General features: G+C 39.9%; 1 protein-coding gene across 2 annotated transcripts in view; it reads left to right on the top strand.

Annotated features, from left to right (window-relative positions):
* The window catches only part of STARD13 (StAR related lipid transfer domain containing 13), a 241,349-nt gene that overhangs the window by 164,667 nt on the left and 57,767 nt on the right, over positions 1-18,915 (top strand). For both annotated transcript variants that reach the window (XM_021711058.1, XM_008055404.2), the window contains exons 2-3: positions 13,734-13,805; positions 15,922-16,003. In XM_021711058.1, the coding sequence (XP_021566733.1) occupies positions 13,734-13,805; positions 15,922-16,003 (154 nt within the window). The remainder of the gene's footprint in view (positions 1-13,733; positions 13,806-15,921; positions 16,004-18,915) is intronic.

The following is an 18,915-nucleotide window of genomic DNA, read 5'->3' as shown; positions in this document are numbered from 1 at the left end:
AGAATCTCCATGCAGGTTGAGTGGTGACATGTGGCCTCAAGGTCTTCCTGAAGGTGCACAGGGAGAAGCATGAGAATCCACTTTCAGGAAGGTATCAAGTTCACAAGAATCCCAGGGCCAGAATCAGTCAGTGGATAGAAGAGGGGTTGTCTTCAGCGGAACCATTTGATTCACCTTCTACTTCGAATCTCACCTCCTCTGTGAGGTTTTTCCTGGTCACCTTATCCAAAATGTCTTCTCTTGCTGAGTCCCCTAGGCTGTTGTCCTTCTCTGGAGGGCTTTTGCTTGGATGCTTGGATGGGTCTCTGTCTTCCCTTCTTGGCTTAGAGACCCACAGGGCAAGACCCCACAGCCCACAGCCTTACATTCTCCCACAGTGCTTAACAGCAGGCTGTCACCTCGGGGCATCCAACAGATGTCTGTTGAATAAATAAGTAAGGACAAATGCCTTCCGCTTCTGAAGGCCAGATAAAGAGGAGCTGAAAGGAAAGAGTCAGAGACTATCCATCAGAACCGCTATTTTTTATTATGAGAAAGTTACAATAAGCACCTCTTTCCTAGTCATGGCAGCAATATTATGTTTGGGTCCTTTACAGTGATTTAATCATTTAATCCTTAGAAGAACCACCTGAGGTCAGTACTTTTGTTTATTCTCACTCTACAGATGAGGAAACTGAGACAGGCTGGAGTTAACTCACCCAAGGTCACAAAGGTAATAAGAGATGAAGCCAGATTTTGGACTCACTTCTAACTACTTTATGCTGTTACCTCTCTTGAACCTAGTTCATCTCCTTATGCCCTCAAATAAAAGAATATTTTCTAAACAAATTGACAGGTTATTTTTAAAAAGTTAGTCTGTAAAACTAAGTGTATGTATTCAATAAGAGAATAAACTTGAATTTCATTTAAGAAGTAGATATGTCATTAATTAAGAGCAAAATGAAATTGGAATGTATCTTCATTTTAAATTCTGCTTTAAAGCAGTAACATTAACCCTGCGCACAAAAAAATGGTCTTGCCTTAAAGAGTTGCACTTTTAATGAACTTGCTAGTTTTGCAAAATTGGGTCACATTTTGCTTTTGATACTTTAAAGGATTCGGGGAATCACAGGTATTCATCTAGTCATTAAAACAAGATGTGGAGATTCTCTTTATTTGGTCTAGTTTGTCTTGTTTTGATTTTAAGCACAGCCTTGAAACTTCAGCAACAAGGAAATACCAGGCTGTTGCATAAAGTGAAATGCATCTTTGAGATTGTCTAAATGCATATGCAGGAGGTCAAAGTGGAGCAGCTGTTACATAAAATCTCCACTTTCCAAATACCTAGGACATCCAAGAAGGAAGAGGTGGGAACACAGTCCAGGACCTAATCTTAACTTTGAACTTCCTGACTCCTGTTCGTTTAAGACATCCCTGTAGCATCATTTAAACATAGTTCTGGTGTATGAATAAACTTCCTCTTGGAATTTCCTTTTTGAAGACTGCTGAGAATATAAATCAAAACCATATGAGACATGTCTTCATCCAGAATGTGAAATAACATGAGAAATGTCAACCCAGAAGTAGTCCCTGAAATACATTCGCCAGGATGCACGTTCTGGCAAAATTCTTTATTTAGAGTAAAAGCCTCCAGAGAACTGGATTCATTATTTTTAACCCCTGATTCTGGAAGCCTGAAATGATCAAAGAAGATACTTTTTAAAGTAATGGCAATAGGAATGTTATTCAGCCACGGAGAAAGTTTGAGAAGGAGAAGTCAGCAGACTGACATGGAAAGATGTTCAAAATGCATTGTCAAGTGAAAAAGCAGATTACAATTCTATTTAAAGATTATGTTAAATAGATAGTATACTTAGACCACATCTTCATAATAAAAAAAAGATGAGGGACTTTATGCCACCCAATGCTAATCAACCTCTAGGCGGTAGAATTATGGCACTATTTCCCTTTCTTCCTCCTTTTGTCCTTACGTCCTTCCCTCCCTCCCTGGCTTCCTCCCAGCCTTCCTCCTTCCTTCTTTCTTACTTTCCTTCCTTCCTCACTTCCCACCCTCCTCCCTCCGTCCTTTTCGTCCCCTCCCTATCTACCTTCTTTTCTTTTATTCTCTCTTTTTTGCTTCTCTTTTTACTTAGCAACTGAAAGTTGAAATCACTTTTATTTGACTCTTCAGAATAAATAAGCATGGTGCCTTCACACGACAGTCTTCTTGTTTGTCACATGGCCTTACCGGGATGCAGCTAAAACCCAGCGCCGTCCCTTGCCTGGCTGGTCCTTGAGTTGCCTCTGGCAAGTTTGCCAACCTGTGCAGTAGGCAGAGTTCAGTGTGACTGTGTAACTGGCGTCACCAAAGTCTTGCAATGAGTCCATCTGCCAATTCTTTGGTAATGAAAGGATTGCTTTTAGATTGCTGATTTGGCTTGTGTTTTTCCCTTCTCTTAGTGCATTGGCCTTGGTTTGAGTGTGTACATGTGTTTCAAATCTTAGGTATCGATTTTGGTACTCTTCTGTTAGATTTCATTTAAGGAAGAGTTTTAAGTCACTTTTATTTCTTATTCAAGTCTGTTCTTAAGGAAAATTATCTTTTTGTACTTGAATTCTTTGAGTATTTGGGCAAGCATATTAGCCAAGACCATCATATTGTCTCTATTAATAAAAATTGTCATATTACTCAAAGCTAGCCAAGGAATTAAATTATATTCCTATTAGGTGAAGTAGCTACCTGGATTTCCATTTGTGAGTAGTTGTATTTTTATAGGACACATATTTCTGACCATTTTCTATTTTTTTCTTGAACTTCAAATCTGAAGAGGCCCAATTAAGATTTTGTGGCACTAGTCACAATAGCAAAAATATGGAACCAACCCTACTACCCATCAAAAGTGGACAAAATTTAAAAAGTATGGTAGTACATATACATAATGGAGTACTACGCAGCCATAAAGAATAATAAAACCATGGATTTCACAGCAAATTAGTTGGAGTTGGAGACCATCATACTTGGTGATCTATCACAGAAACAAAGAACTGAATACCACATGTTCTCACTGACAAGTGGGACCTGAACATTAATCATATTAGCACAAGGGAGGGATCAGCAGTCCTGCCAAGGGAGGGGGCGTGCACGTAACAACACAAAGGATACCTGGTCCTAAACCAGGGGAATCGAGGGCCAGCTGGAGACCCAAATTTCACTTGCATCCGGCCCATTTGTGTAGCTAATTCTGACCGGTACCCCACATCTCTATTATAAAATGTTTTTTAAAAGATTTTGTGAGTCACAGAAGTTACTCAGAGACTTCTTAAAAATTCAAAGTTAAGCCGGGCTCGGTGGCTCAGCCTGTAATCTTGTGCCTTGGGAAGCTGAGGTGAGTGGATTGCCTGAGCCCATGGGTTCGAGAATCGCCTGGGTAACTTGGTGAGACCTCATCTCTACAATAAATCAAAAATTAGCCGGACGTGGTAGCGCGCGTCTGTAGTTCCAGCTACTTGGAATGCTGAGGCAGAGGATCGCCAGAGCCCAGCAGGTCGAGGCTGCGATGGCCGGGAGCAGCCATTGCACTCCAGTCTTGGCGACAGAGTGAGACTCAAACTCAAAAAAAATAAAAAATAAAATAAAAATTCAAAGTTATCCATTGTATAATTTGAAATGCTAAGGAGTTTTTAAATTTCTGTTGTATTTCAAACTTTTAAAACATTTTTATGTTTACGTACTATTTTTTAACCTTTTTGATTGCATATGTGGCATATTATGGGACATCTCAATTGACTTTAATCTCAGTATGCTATGTGATCAGATTATAACATGACACAAATCATTCATGTATCACTATGTCTGTCAAAAAACAGGGTTCCAACATACCAATTAGGTTTCCCAACTCTTCAGTGAGCGATTTCATCTCCTTCATCCCAAATCAAGTAAAGCTACTTTAAATACCTGAACTCATTTTAAATTTCCTTCTTCAAGGAATATATCATGTCAATATCTATTAATGAGCTGCAAAATAAAAATCCCAATATAGAGAGAGCAAACCTTTAAGCTCAAAAGTCTCTTTGGCCTTGAAGAGCATGAAAAAAAAAAGAATCAATTGCTATAAATCCTATAACAACTTAATTTCTTGAATCAGACCCTTATTTTCTGGAATAAGTGATGTATGTTTAGAAAATCAATTACACAGCCAATGCCAATGCCTACATTCAGCAGACAAGTAGAAAAGTTTCCAGAAAACTGGCAAAGACACGTTGAAATACCCCCAGCAAATATTTTATTTACAATCCGAGCCAGTGCCAAGGAATTTTTAAAAATATATACATACGCTATCAAATATGTATGTATAAGTCAGCTAATAAAATTATACTTGAGTTGTGTAAATCTTTTCTTGGAATTAAGTTAAGCAAGAACTAGTTTTGATTGATCCAGGTATTATAGTTGCTGGGAAGTTATATGTAGAAAGCCTTGAGAAGGGAGTCAGAAGCTTGGGCCAACTTGTATCTTGCCATGTTAACCCTTCAAAGAGTGAAAGGATTGAAAAGGGCCCACAGGATTCTTGGAGTGACTTCACCCTAACAGAATCTGTGCTCCTTCTTTTGCCTACACGGCAAGGTTTTCCCTGATGTCATGATATCTTCAGGCAGGGGTACTTGGAGAACCCAGAGTGATACAGGAGTTGAACTGAGTAAATCAAACAGCAGAGAACCTCTTGCATGTAGAGACATTCAGACATGTCTGTAAACACTACAGAAAGAGTTGGAGTCTCTAAAAACATGCATAATTTTTTGGTGTTATTTCTTTGCTTTTCTTAAATAACATTACATGGGCATATTGTGTAGTGGCAGGATTAAGTCTCGGGTGGCCTAGTCCTCTATATCCTTTAGGTAATTTCTTAACCCTAGCCTCTCTCCCTGCCACCCCCCTCACTGGTATCCTTAGTGTCTATTAGTCCATCTTTGTGGCCTTTTAGTCTCTGCATATAAGTGGAAACATACAGGTGTTTGGTTTTCTGTTTCTGAGTTAGTGCACTTAGGATGATGATCACCAGCTTTGTAAATGTTGCTGCAAAGGACATGATTTCATTCTTCTTTATGACTGCGTAGTATCCCATGGTGTATATATATCACATTTTGTAAATCCAGTCAATCATTTGTGGACACATAGGTGGATTCCACAATTTGTGAATAGTGTTGCAATGACCTTGCAATTGCAGGTATCTTTTTAATATACTGATTTATTTTCCTTTGGGTAGTTCCCTAGTAGTGGAATTGCTGTATTGAATGGTAATTCAATTCTTATTCTTTGATAAATCCCCATACTGTTTTCCATAGAGGCTGAAGCATGATTTCTTTTTAATATTTAAAAAATTAAAAGTCTTAAAGCAATGTAGGATGGATGAGTAACCTGCCAAAAGTCAAGAAATCTGACTTTCTAATGGTGGTGAGACTTGTTCAAAGCGGTTACTCTTCCCCAGGGAAGACATTATCAACATAACTCAGAATGGATACTTGCAGGCCTTTCTGAGACTGGCAGTTTGACCAACTCCGTGGAACTTAGAGCCTGTATCAAGACAGCCCCCCTACATGGACTCTTATTTAACACCGTTCAAACAGAAGCCAAAGAAACTGAGTTAGAGAGAGAGACCGTTTCCAGAATCTCACGTCCTCATCTCAAGATGAGTTTCCTGAAGACTCTGTCAGCCTGATGGGGCCACATAGGGGTGCTCAGACCACTGCCTGCAAATTATGACACTCTGACTGTCTGAATTGACTGTGTTCCCTACCTGGCATTTCAGTTGCTTAACTGACTTCGTCTCGAAAATTCTCTTAGGATTGAGGGTAGGCAGTGACTCCACCACTTCAGAAACTGAAGATATTCATGCGCTTGTGTGTGCATGCAGCCTCCCTGAGAAATACCACAGGCGCCTGCTGAGAACAATCTATATACCAAATGAAAGAGGAGAATAAAAAACTACTCTGCCTCATGGAAAACTTGACTCAGAACAATCTGGTCAGAAACTATTTGGCGGAGAGAGAGTATACTTTCTGCCTTCTTTCTCTTTGAGATTGATTGGGGTAGGGGAATTAAACATGGTTTTTTCCCCCCCTTTTAAATACTGTTGGGAATATGGGCATAGAAAGTAGTCTTTATATTCCTGAGGATTCAGCAAGATTTCAGTTGCAACTGAACTTTTGATTTCCTGTGATGTAAATGCATACACACTCTCACACGTGTAGATGCCTGCGAATTGTTTGAATTCGTATAGGCCATACACAGTGGGCTAAAAAGCAGAATTCCAAGCAGAAACAAGTAGTGAGACAGTTGTATTCCTCTCGGTGCCACACTAATGAATATCCAGTGACAGTTTCAAGTTGACATAAAAGTCTACAGTGTCTTCCATTGCTTCGTCTATAGAATGAATAGCTTGGCGGCTATATTATTAGCTTATGCTAGTTTATACCACGTGAACAAATTGTCCCTCCTGTTACAGTGGCATAAAACAACAGAAGTATACTTCTTGCTTAGATTACATGTCAACAACGGGTCTTCTGTGGCCCTGTCCCCAGTGTCATCATTCCGGTATCCAGGCTGAAGGAACACCTCTGTCTAAGACAAGCTAGCCTCATGGCGAAGGGAAAAGAACAAGAAAGCCAGCAGAACTTGGGGATGGCCCTGGGTGTTTTCCTTGAAACTAGCATACGTTACTTCTGCTCACATTTCTTTGGCCAAAGTGGGTCATATGGTCAAGCGTGATATTAATGATGTGGGAAGTACATGGCTCCCAGTTGGAGAACTTGCAAGTCACATGGTAACTGGAAAGGGCAGGGGACCACTGGCGACATGTAAGGAAAAGAATAAGTACATGAATGTATATACAGACAATATATATATATATATGTATATATATATATATATACACACACACACATATATATGTTTTAACTGAATGTTTAAGCTTAAAAATAATGTGTGTAATATATTTGATTTCTGTATATTATATATGTTATATATGTCATAATATATGCATGATTTTCCTACCCAGGCAGAAAAAGAGTGATTAAAAACAACCTTTGAGTGACTGGGAATAAACTCAGTCTTTTTTTTTTTTTTTTTTTGAGTTGGACTCTCACTCTGTCAACCAGACTGGAGTGCAGTGGCCGCTCCCGGCCACCGCAGCCTCCACCTGCTGGGCTCCGGCGATCTTTCCGCCTTAGCCTTCCAAGTAGCCGGAATTACAGGCATGCGCTACCACACCCAGCTGATTTTTTTATTTATTGTAGAGATGAGGTCTCGCTGCCCAGGCGGGTCTTGAACTCGCAGGCTCAGGCAATCCACTCACCTCAGCCTCCCAAATGCGCGGAATTACAGGCTGAGCCACCGAGCCGGGCAATAAACTCATTGTTAGGTACAGAATTTGCTTGATTCTATTTTTACAATCTAATGAAAAAAAAATTTTTTTGAGACGGGACCTCACTCTGTTGCCCAGGCTGGAATGCAGTGGCACCATCCCAGTTCACCATAGCCTCAACCTCCTTTGCTCAAGTGATCCTCCCACCTCAGCCTCTCCAGGAGCTGGGACTACATTCATGGACTACCACGCCTGGCTGATTTTTTTATTTTTTTCAGAGACAGGGTCTTACTATGTTGCCCAGACTGGTCCCAAACTCCTGGCCTCAAGCAATTCTCCTACCTTGGCCTCCCAAAATGTTGATATTACAGGCATGAGCCACCATGCCCGGCCTCTAATCAAAATTATTTTAAATGACTAGATTTGATATGAATCCAGTTTTCTAAACTAATGTTTAGAATTGGTGAAGGACTAGTAGTATGTGTCAACATGTCTGTGACTCTTGCTTTTGGGACAGGAGGACACGTAAACAGGACCAAGAATCTTTGTCTTGACTAAGTACAATTAGATGTCACAATCATATGTGGGTCTTCCAGATTTCTCCCTCCTACAGTCATGTACTTATTTGTTACATTTTGTTGCATGTCAAATTGCCTCAAATTATGAGGAAAAAAATGGATGTTTATAAATTGATTCACTGTTTTGAATATTCAGTGATTCCTCTTACATTTATTCTAAATAGCTTGTATTTTAGTTTCTCATAGTAATTTAGAAAAACATGGATGGAAAATGTTACAGATATTATGAAAAAATATTTTTCTATACATTCAAGACTTATCCAGACCTTTTACATAGTCAATATATAATTTAATATATAATTTTAAAAGCACAAGATATGTCCTAGTGTCATGCCATAGGCTCAAAATCAAAGTCTGTTACTACTAAAAATCTGTTGTTTACTCTGTACCTGTGATTAAGGTTTTAAAGCCCTCCCGGGAGGATTATGGTGGTAGTGGGTGGTTCTATGTAATATTAATGATTGCATCATTATATCCCTACATAGATGGGTTGAATACCCTGGCACTGATCTGAACAAAACCAGCCTAGTGTATGGCCAAAGAAATACACCTTCCACAAATAGGGGCTTCACTTGAGAAATTCTGTCTGAGGACAAAGGAGTCATTCTCTTTAAGGAGCATGTTCATAATGAATCTAACTCAGCCGCATAAATTATCCTAAGCCAACAACCACAAGCCCATTGAAATTTTAATGCCTTTGATATACTTTAATAGTGATAATTGCAGCCATGCAGACATCTTGTGGGGGTTGAATCACCCTGCTCCACTGGCACTCATAGTCTTTCAGAAACAGTGTGCCCACCAAGCGAGCCAGTTTAAATGAAGAAAATGAAACGCTGTTGTCAAGCCTACTTTCCTAAATCACATGACAAGTGTGCCGTCTTTCCCCACTTTTAATGAACATTTAAGAAAGAAGACCTACTTAAATGGGAGCCAGTTTATCTGTGGGAATTCAAGGAGATTGGTAAGATCAGCATCAATACATATGCTCAAATATAACGACTTCATAAAATTTCCACAGTAGAACAGATTCCTCCTAGCCAGCTAGATTTCTGATAATAAATTTTGATTTGGCCCTAATGTGAATTTTGGGTCTTTTGGAAAGGATGCCCAAAGCTTTTGATTCTGCTAAGGAAAAAGTATTTGCTAGGTGGAGAATAATGTAAAACAAAATGTATGCACTAAAAATGCTTAGCTAAGAGAACACACTGTTCCCAAGCACACTAGAAGCACTGGTTTTAAAAATACAATGAGACTGTAACATGATACGAAGCCTGAAAACCTGGCCAGCAAATTTACTGTGCTTGACCTCACTCCTTACTTGACTGAGGCCTTCCTGAGGCTTGCTTGCTGACTGTATCCAAGTCACTAAGTGATATTTCATCAGAAAAGCAGCTTATAAGTCTCTCTTAACTCCCACAGAAGTACAGCCTTCCCCACAATCGGTGTGCACTGGTGCAGGTCTACCAAACTCTTTTCTCTTGGCTCCCTTCTTGCTATCATCTCCTCTAGGGCAAAGGCAACGGGTGGTATTAAAAGATCAGATACTTAAAAGATAAGCATCCTTCTCAAAGCAGAGTAAATCTTCCCAATTTTACAAACAATATTGTTGTATGAGAAAATATTCACAATGTGTTATTATGTGAAAAAAGCAGTCAACCAAAGATACTACTGTCTTGACAAATAGCACATGTCAAATTATGTATTCAAAATGGAGCAGGAGTCAACTTTTTTCTTTCTTTGTGACTTTCTGTATCTGTAGTAAGTCATCAATGCTGCAGACCATGGTCTGTTTCCACAGTGGCTTTGTTCTCATGCCCATGGTAGATTATGCCTCCTCAGACACCATTGAGAGCCTCCCTCAATGGAGTCTGTGGCCCGAGGTTACACCGTGTTCTAAGCATGTAGGTGAGGCAAAGCTGGTGACTTTCCTTCAAGTGTCATTGCAGTCACGTGGCAGAAGAGTGTACCCAGCACCAAACCATCCTCTGAATTGGTCAAGTTAACCAGTAAGAAGGTGTGCTTGACTTTGGTGCAGAGCTAAAGCACTGGATAGCTCTCTTTTCAACCAGTTAATTTCAGCCCCCAAATAACTTTGGAACTTAAGGTCCCCAAATGCCTCCTCTTCTTAGACTAAGAGATATATAGGGTGCTTTGAAGGAGCAGATGTGTGGTTGGGGGAAAGGGGTGTCAGCCCCACATAAATCATACACAAGAGGCTTCTCTCATAGAGAGGTTCTGTCACCAGAAGAGATGGGGACGAGTGTTGGGGAAGCAAAACTAGATACCTGTTAGAGAGTAAAACAAAGTGATTATTGCACAGAATAATCCCAACAATTCTATTGAAATCCTCTCGTGATACCCAGCTAAATGGGTTTTTCCCCAACAAAGTGGTGTGGTGACCTCAGTGGAGATCAGTGGGCTGTTCTGTCTAGGGCTTTCCCTTTTCTACCCCACACTCTGGTTTTCCACAAGACGGTTGCAAGGAGTTGATGCTTTGCCTTGCAGCCCTGGGCCCTGGTGCGGCGATGGGGGCAGGTAAGGGTTGCAAATGGAGAACAAATAAAACTGTCAAATGTGATTTTAATAGCGCTTAATGCTTTTACATAATATGATGCTGGCTAGCATGAGCACAATAAAAAAGAGATTTTCGCACTTTTCTCTTCAAATGTCATTTAAATCTCATTAGATAGATCTTTGTGGAATGATGGCACTAGCAGTAATGATTCTTTTTTAACTCTCCAATCATTTTGGCCGCTGCAGGAGCCCTGGGGAAAACATGAGCATTTGGCTGATAGGTGTTAGTAGGAACTGTGGGAAATCAGTCAAAATTGCAAGAGTTTTTTCTTCCCTCAACTCAATTGGATGGGCAAAGCCAAATTTGATGGTAGTTAATTATGCCAGATTGTTGTGTTTGCTTGTTTTGTTGCTAGCTGGCAAACAAGAGTTTGTTTTGCCCTAAAAAGGAGCTATCAAGACTTTGGGTCCACAGCTAGGGTAAGGAAAATATGAAAGAGGAAGTGTATTGAGGGACATTTGGGCAAATAGAATGGCCCAGTTGGGCATAGGGAGCAAATGGTGCAAAGGCCATCCGCCATCTTACAGAAGTCCAGTTTATTATATTCACTAATTGCAGTTGTTGTCATTTGACTCTGAGACTTCTAAGCTAAAAGCCTACCTGTTAGAAAAGAAAAGAAATCATATTAGAGTAATTGTCCGGGGCTCTGGTTAAGATTTTATTATTCATGTTGGTATCTGAATAGGATTTCAGTCCATTATCCATGCGACCCTTATAAAAAATTAAATGAGGGGTGACCCTTTCTGGTCCCTTTCCCACTGTAGGAGCTTTTATATTCTCTCAATAAATCCTGCCTTTTCACTTTAAAAAAAAGTGTTTTCTTTTTTTAATTTTTTTTTTTTTTTTGGAAAGCAGGATTTATTAAGAGGACATCAAAGCTCCCTCAGTGGGAGGGAACCGGAAGGGGTTGCCCATGATTCTGTTTGCATAGAATCTCCCTGACTAGCCTCAGCCTTATCTCACTGCCCAACCAGAGTTTTCAGTTCACAAAAAAGAGTTTTTCTAGAAGGTTCCCTGGCTGCTCACTTCTCCCTTGTCTTGTTATCCTTTCCATCTCCAGGGACTGAGCCTCCTGCATGCCTGGCGCTGGAGGGCTGTATCTTAATAAACAAACTTCCTGCTCTCCTGGTTTGAGCTTTATGGGTTGTAGAGTTCCTGTCTTTCTGGTCTTCTCCATTTGTTCTTCATGGACTGGCTCTCTGGGACTCTCTTGCTTGACACTCCATTTTGATTGTCGTAAAAGTAACAATAAAATAGAAAAAGGCATCGCTTTCATGTAGTTCATAGGGAAAATACAGAATTCTTGCTTCTCTCCAAGACTTGCTGACCCATAATTTGGTTTAGAGCATGTATGGAAATTAGGTATTTTCTCCTTACTACCCAATGTATCATACTGAAGTGGAAAGAAATCTGAGATTTGAACGTTTATAAGGCAGCACTTTATGACTCAGTAGCGACACTCTACATTTTCAATGTGTTACAAATACGGTGTTCCTCCTTCCTCTGAAATACTGTCTGCTTATCAGAGTGGAAGCCTTCCTTTCCAGACTCTCAGTTGAGTACTCAGTAGAATTTTTGAGCAATACAGTAATCACCTTTCGTACCTTCCCAAGGAACAACCCAAATTAGCTGATGCAGCACCACTCACCAGAGGCCTGTTTTGAACAGCAGATGGGAACCTTGGAGACTCCCCTCCTAGAAGAAACGTTTTCCAAAGCTTTTGTGTCCAGCGTGGTGCCCTGGATACTTCCGAGCCATGTGTAAATGGCAGGAATGAGTACTATATGTGATAGGTCTGTGCTGGTCAAAACGATGTGGAAAACCCTCCTGTTGGGGACAAAGATCAAGCTTTAGGGATTGTCAGCCCCTGGAGTGACAGCAGATGAGGAGTATGCCAAAAAGAATCAGGCCCTCTGGGACAGGAACCACCACCAGCTCTGTTTCCCTAATTTAATGACAGATTTCAATCGAGTTCTGACCAGATCAGTGGGACCAGGATGTAGGTTTCTGCTGTTTCTCTGGAGACCTGACTAAGACCTGGTCTTTGGGCTGTTTTCTTAAGATACACCCAATAGCTCTGTCACATTGAACATCGTGCTGCACAGACCTTTGAGGCACAATCTCAGGCCCAGGGCGATGTTAATGCAGATAATTCTGTGCTGTGGTCTCAGGACACTCTGTACTCTCCAGCCTCAGCTATGGGGAAAAGTGAACGTCATAGTGACTGAAAATAAGAGGACCTGACGAGCCCCCATCCTAATAGCAGAGGAAAAGGCCTTGGTAAAGAATAGTGGAAACAGGCTATTTAATTTTATTTGGAGAAGCTGAACTTTGGACATATGAACTTCTTTTCCCTTGGATTCATATTTGTCTAACAGAGCTGTGGTTGGGAAAGGTCCAGGATTCACGAGGTCAAAAAGTGACCTGATTCACATACTGCAGACTCCTCCCCTCTGACTCCACAGCTTCCCCAGGCAGGTGGTCCGGTGGGCTGTTGGCACAGTCTCACACTAAAAATGGTCACCCAAGGGACCTATCAGCCTCTTAGGCTTTGTCCTCAGAGATTCTGGCAGTCCCATCAAGTTCAGATCTCACTTGCGGATAATCAGCTTTCCTGTTCTGTGCTCTTCCATGCTGTACTTGAAATCATGCCAGTGTGCTCCATGAATGAACCTCTTGGGGAATTAAGACCATTTGTGAAATTAAAGATAATAATAATACATTGGATTTTCGTAAAACGTTTTTTCATGAGAAAGTACATTTTCATAGGCCATCCCGTTGTAGTCTTTCGTTATCACAAGTGTGACAGAATAAATGAATGTTTAATAAGCATTCTTAGACTTATTTTTGAAACTTTAAAAAAAATTCACTTAAAAAAAGATTCTAAAGAAGTATTTCCTCTTTCCCCCTAGTCTTCTAGTTCTCTGGTGTATTAATACAGCATTTCCCCCTGCCTGATACTCAGCCTTTGTGTTTTATCATCTGTGGTTTTTTTTTTTTCATTATCCACATACTTACGGATCAGCACTGAAAATAATCTTAGTAGACGTGTAACGAGTACTTTTGTGTGGCCTGCACGCTAACTCCCATTCCTGGGCAGGCCTGCTTATACAGACATACCTGAACAATTCTGCTTTGTAGAAACTCACACAAAGCTCACCAGTGTCTCCGTGATTAAGAAGGCAGAGTGCTGGGGTATGGCTGTTGGACTCACAATTTTCCTTCTCTTGTGTTTTTCAGAAATTGAGGCAAAAGAAGCATGTGACTGGCTCCGCGCTGCCGGGTTCCCGCAATACGCTCAGTTGTATGAGGGTACGTCGGTGTTCTCTTGGCTTTTACACAGACAAGAAATTCATAATGAACCGCGTGTATTCGGTGGTGTGTTTTGACTTCCAGGTTTTTTCTCAGTCATTTTGTTTTGCCTTCTTTTCCCGTCAGACTTTGCAGCGCTCAGGGCTTAACCAGATGCCAATTTGGAAATGAGTATCACTTCCCAGGCCCACCTGACTTTCTGCTTCCTGCCTGTAATTCCCATCTCTACCACAAACCCATCTCAATGTTTTCCTTCCAACATTCTGCCATCAGCAGCTTTTCTGCACTTCCTTCCATATTTTCTCCTTGTTTTCTTTTTGTCACTACTCTGTTTTACTGATACGACAACAATTTTTGTTGTTGTTGATAACTTTCCTAGAAGTCACAAAACAAATTGCCTTGAGATTTCGCTTTAATTCTGTTTACTTTATATGCGAAATGTTAAGGTGTCACATAGATCAGATCTTATTCTTCTGAGTCATGGATAAAATGTTCTCATTAGCTGAGCTCGGTGGCTCAGCCTATAATCCTGTGCCTTTGGGAGGCTGAGGTGAGTGGATTGCCTGAGCCCGCGGATTCGAGACCCGCCTGGGCAGCGAGACCTCATCTCTACGATAAATCAAAAAATTAGCTGGGTGTGGTAGCATGCACCTGTAGTTCCAGCTATTTGGAAGGCTGAGGCGGAAGGATCGCCAGAGCCCAGCAGGTGGAGGCTACGGTGGCCGGGAGTGGCCACTGCACTCCAGTCTGGGCGACAGAGTGAGATTCCAACTCAAAAAAAAAAAAAGTTCTCATTGCCAGCATCATACTTCCTTCCACTCAGTGTTTAACTGTTAGTAAACTTCCTCACCTATATCTTCCTTATATCTACAATTGTAAGCAAAGCGGTTAACACCTTCTTGGGTCGACCTCATATATGGCGAATTAGTCAGATTAGTCAGGACCCCCCAGGAAGCAGATGGCACACTCAAGATCATGTGTAGAGTATTTATTTCTGGCAGTGCTCTTTACAAAATTGTGGGCAGGGCAAAGGAGCCACCAAGAACAGTTCACAAGTACAGAAAAAGCCCAGGGCTTGTGGCAGCCAAGTTGTCACTGCCATAGACCCAAAGGGATGAGACAAGGTAGAAGGTTCTGGAGTGCAGAAGGAGAGAGGAGTTTTAAACTAGACCCTAGGAGGGAGCACACAGCTGTCCGGGAGCAGCATCCCATGAGGAGAGCCACAAATCACTCCCTCACTAGCAGAACAAGACAGCTTCATTCTGGAACTATCTGGAAGCCACTTACATATCCTTTCTCACCAGAAGGGGAAGTGCTTCTGTTTCCAACTCCTACTAAGATTTAGATACCCTTAGAATTATCATGATTGGAAAGGTGTAGGCAGTACAAAATAGACAATTGAGAAGGGGGAAATGGCATGATAATAATAAGTTACCACCGTTGTTAGAATTGACCAGTGTCTGTTCCAATGCTCTTCAGATTCTTACCTCCATGAATGAGATGTCTGAAATTAACACCATGTTCTGACTATTGCCTGTGACCTTCAAAATTGGCATGAATAAGCTGTTGGAGAAGATTCATGGTGTTGGAATCACTTCTTTTTGGATAGAATCAGTTTGAGGATTTTGCTGATACTCCAAAGTGGCTCAAGATTTTGCTGCAAAAGAAAACATGTCTCACATTGCACTTGGAGTATTTTTGGAAATTTTCTTTTTGAAAAGAAAAATAATCTGCCAAACTAAGTATTTCACGAAATCCTTAGGATAGAAGTCAGTGACCTACACTTAGGCGGATAGGGAGAGTGCAAAAGCTCTTCTCCAAAACCCCATCAACCTATAACTGATAAGGATAAACTACAAAAACACAAGCACTTAACATGCAATTCTGTTCAAGGTCAAGCACTCGATTATCCTCATATTTCACACTTATATTGTACCCTTCAAAGCACTTATTGTGATAAAAAATTGTCTGCTCTCTTAAACATTACCAACATTGGTGATGGGCAGTAATTGCTATTAAAATCAATGGCTTGTGCAGACCCTGGAGGCCTGAATATGTTAGTGCCCATTCAGATAAAACAAGGTGCATAAACCTCTTTGTCTCTCTCCTTGTTCAGATTCACAGTTTCCCATCAACATTGTGGCTGTCAAGAACGATCATGATTTTCTTGAAAAGGACCTTGTAGAGCCTCTTTGCAGGTAAATTGTATGAAGTATTTTGTTTCATTCCATTGTTCAGTCTCTAGTAGGCATCACTGCATTTTTTTTAAGTCCACTGGATTTTTTTTTAATTTTTAACTTTAAAGAGATGGGGTGTAAGTCAGGATTGGGAATATAAGTGGTCTAGTTACAGGTGAGGTGAAGTTTGGGTCTCCCACTGGCCCTTACCTCATCTGAATTAGGATCAGGCACCCTTATTGATGTCATGTGCCCCCCCCAGCAGTGTCCCACCACTGCCAATTGAGGGGTGAGTTCAACGGTTCAGCAAGTATTTATTGAGTGCCTACTGTGTGCCAGACCTGGGTCCAGGCTCTAAATGTATTACAGTGAACATGATCAGTTTTTGTGTTCACGAAGCTTAAATCCGAGTAGGGGGTTTCAGATAATAGATTAGGAAAAAGAGAAATGAGAGAGGAAGAGGGAGTGAGAGAAAGAGAGAGGGTGAGGTTAATGAGTGTTAATGCTATAAACAAAGTTAAATAAGATTGGAATATAAACAGTGAGATGACTTAGTTGGGGGAGATAGCATGGACAGTCTTAGCACGTGTGGTCAGGGAAGGCTCTGAAAAACTGTATGTCTAACTTGGCTGCATTTTTGCAAAGTCTGGTGATTAATGGAATTTGTAAGCTCAAGTAATTATACCGGCAAAAAGGCATATTTAAGCTATTACTTTGTGATACAGGGATACAAAGATGTGTATATGAATAATTCCCTCCCCTGAAAACAAGTTATTGTCTGGCTGGAGAAACCTAATTGAAGAAATGAGGCATGAGTACATGAACAAATAAGCAACCATTGTAATTTGGGCACTAGTACATTGTCTAGTGAAATCTGTATTCCTGAATAAGTAAATGCTGCCTGAAAGGTGGTATGTGTCTGGAGGAATTTGGAGTTTCATAACCAAAGCCCTGGAGAGAGGTCAGAGCTGGAGATATGCATTAGGTACAGGAGATCAGTCATTGTACCAAGGAAAGTCAAAGCCAAAATGACCTTAATGCCCAGTACTCGTAATTTTCAATCCAGTGTTCTTTCTCATGCATTTTACATTTGACATAGACAAGGTAGCAGTTTAAGGGGAAAGTAGTAATGAGAAAAACTTGTTGTCAACATAAGAGAGACCAATATAAGTAAATAGCCCAATCATAGGCTTGCTGAATCTTCAGAGAGACATATTTTTGTGTTCACAAACCAGTCACTCTGTGTTTTCTATATGAGGAAAAAACAGATTTATATTAAGAAATGATCTCTGAATGTTCAAGAAAATAATACTGTGGGTTTGCTCAAGTGGGAAGGAGAGCAAAGAACTCTTCAGATCATAAATTACAAGAGCAGTCTGCTTGAATGAGAAAACAAGCACGCTCAAAATGTCGTTTTTGAGAGGATTGGATGATTTGGTTGTGATTCTTTAAAGGTAATGAACTGGAAAAGCAGAGTTTCCTCTTCTGCATGGCTAAGGAACGCACCAAGCAGAAGCAGATTCTTCCTCATAAGCATCACGCCCCTCAAAACGATTCCACCAGTGCCTCCTCGCCCTGCCTTTTCCTCTTAGTTTTAACCAAGTATATTTTTGCTAGTTGGCATTTTTTTAAAAATGTAATTATATTATATTACATTACCTTTTCTTATTTTTTTAATATTTGTTTTCCTTAGATGAAGGTGTGACATATATACATACTATTTATATTTATTGCTATATAAATCTATAAGTAAAATATATAATAAATAAATTTATTGTAAATATACAATTATCTGTAACATACAAATCATATTTATACATAGATATATAATTAAAATATATACACATATAATAAACATATATAAATATACAATTATATATAAACACTTTATATTTATTTATATATATATAAATACTATTCTCAGTGTACAGGCTTTTGGGTATTGACAAATGCCTACTGTCACGTAACCATCATCACAGTCAAGATCTCATTCAACTCCAACCTCCTCAGAATTCCCCAGTTTCTCTGTCATCAACTCCTACCCCTGCTTCCAAATCCTGGCAACCACAAGTTTGTTTTTGTGCCTATAGTTTTGTTTTTTCCAGAATGTCACACAAATGAAATCAAACAGCATGTAGCCTCTTTAGTCTACATGGCATAATACACTTAATATTCATGTGTGTTGTTATGTGTTTCAGTAGTTCACTCCTTTCTATTTCTGAGTACTATTCCATTGTATGGATGTACTACGATTTGCTTACCCTCTCACCAGTTGAAGGATATATGGGCTGTTGCCTGTTCTGCTGATTATAAAACCACTCTAAACATTCATATTCAAGTTTTTGTATTAGCATAAGTTTTCATTTATTTTGGTTAAAATCTTAGGAATGGAATTGCGGGATCCTTGTGATAAGTCTATTATAAGAAACCACAAGATTTTTCCAAAGTGACCATACTATTTTGCATTTCCACTGACAATATTTGAGCATTCCAATTGCTCCACTACTTTGACAGCACTTGGGATTGTCAGTTTTTGTTTTGTTTTTAGACATTCTAACAGGTCTTTATTGTTATCTCATTTGTTAGTCATTTCTTAATGACTAATAATGTTTTATTTACCATCCATATATCTTCTTTTGCAAAAGCTTTCTTCAACTGTTTTTGCTCATTTTAATTGTATTATTTTCCTATTACTGAACATTTTTAAACATTCTAAATATAAGTTCTTTGTCAGATTTTTTTGAGAGCTTTTATATGTTCCAGATATGTCCTTTGTCACATATGTGTTGTGTAAATATTTTCTGCCAGTCAGTAGCTTGTCTTTTCAATCTCTTAACAGTGCCTTTCACAGAACAAAAGTTTTTAATTTTACTGAAGTCAAATTTGTCTATTTTATTCATTCTTTTCATATCATATCTAAGAAGTTATTGGCT

The sequence above is a fragment of the Carlito syrichta genome, unplaced genomic scaffold (genome assembly GCF_000164805.1).
Source record: "Carlito syrichta isolate Samal-C Ts95f unplaced genomic scaffold, Tarsius_syrichta-2.0.1 Scaffold301846, whole genome shotgun sequence".
Classification (NCBI taxonomy): Eukaryota; Metazoa; Chordata; class Mammalia; order Primates; family Tarsiidae; genus Carlito; species Carlito syrichta.
The sequence above is the reverse complement of the archived record's forward strand: the minus strand, read 5'-3'. Positions and strand labels throughout refer to the sequence as shown.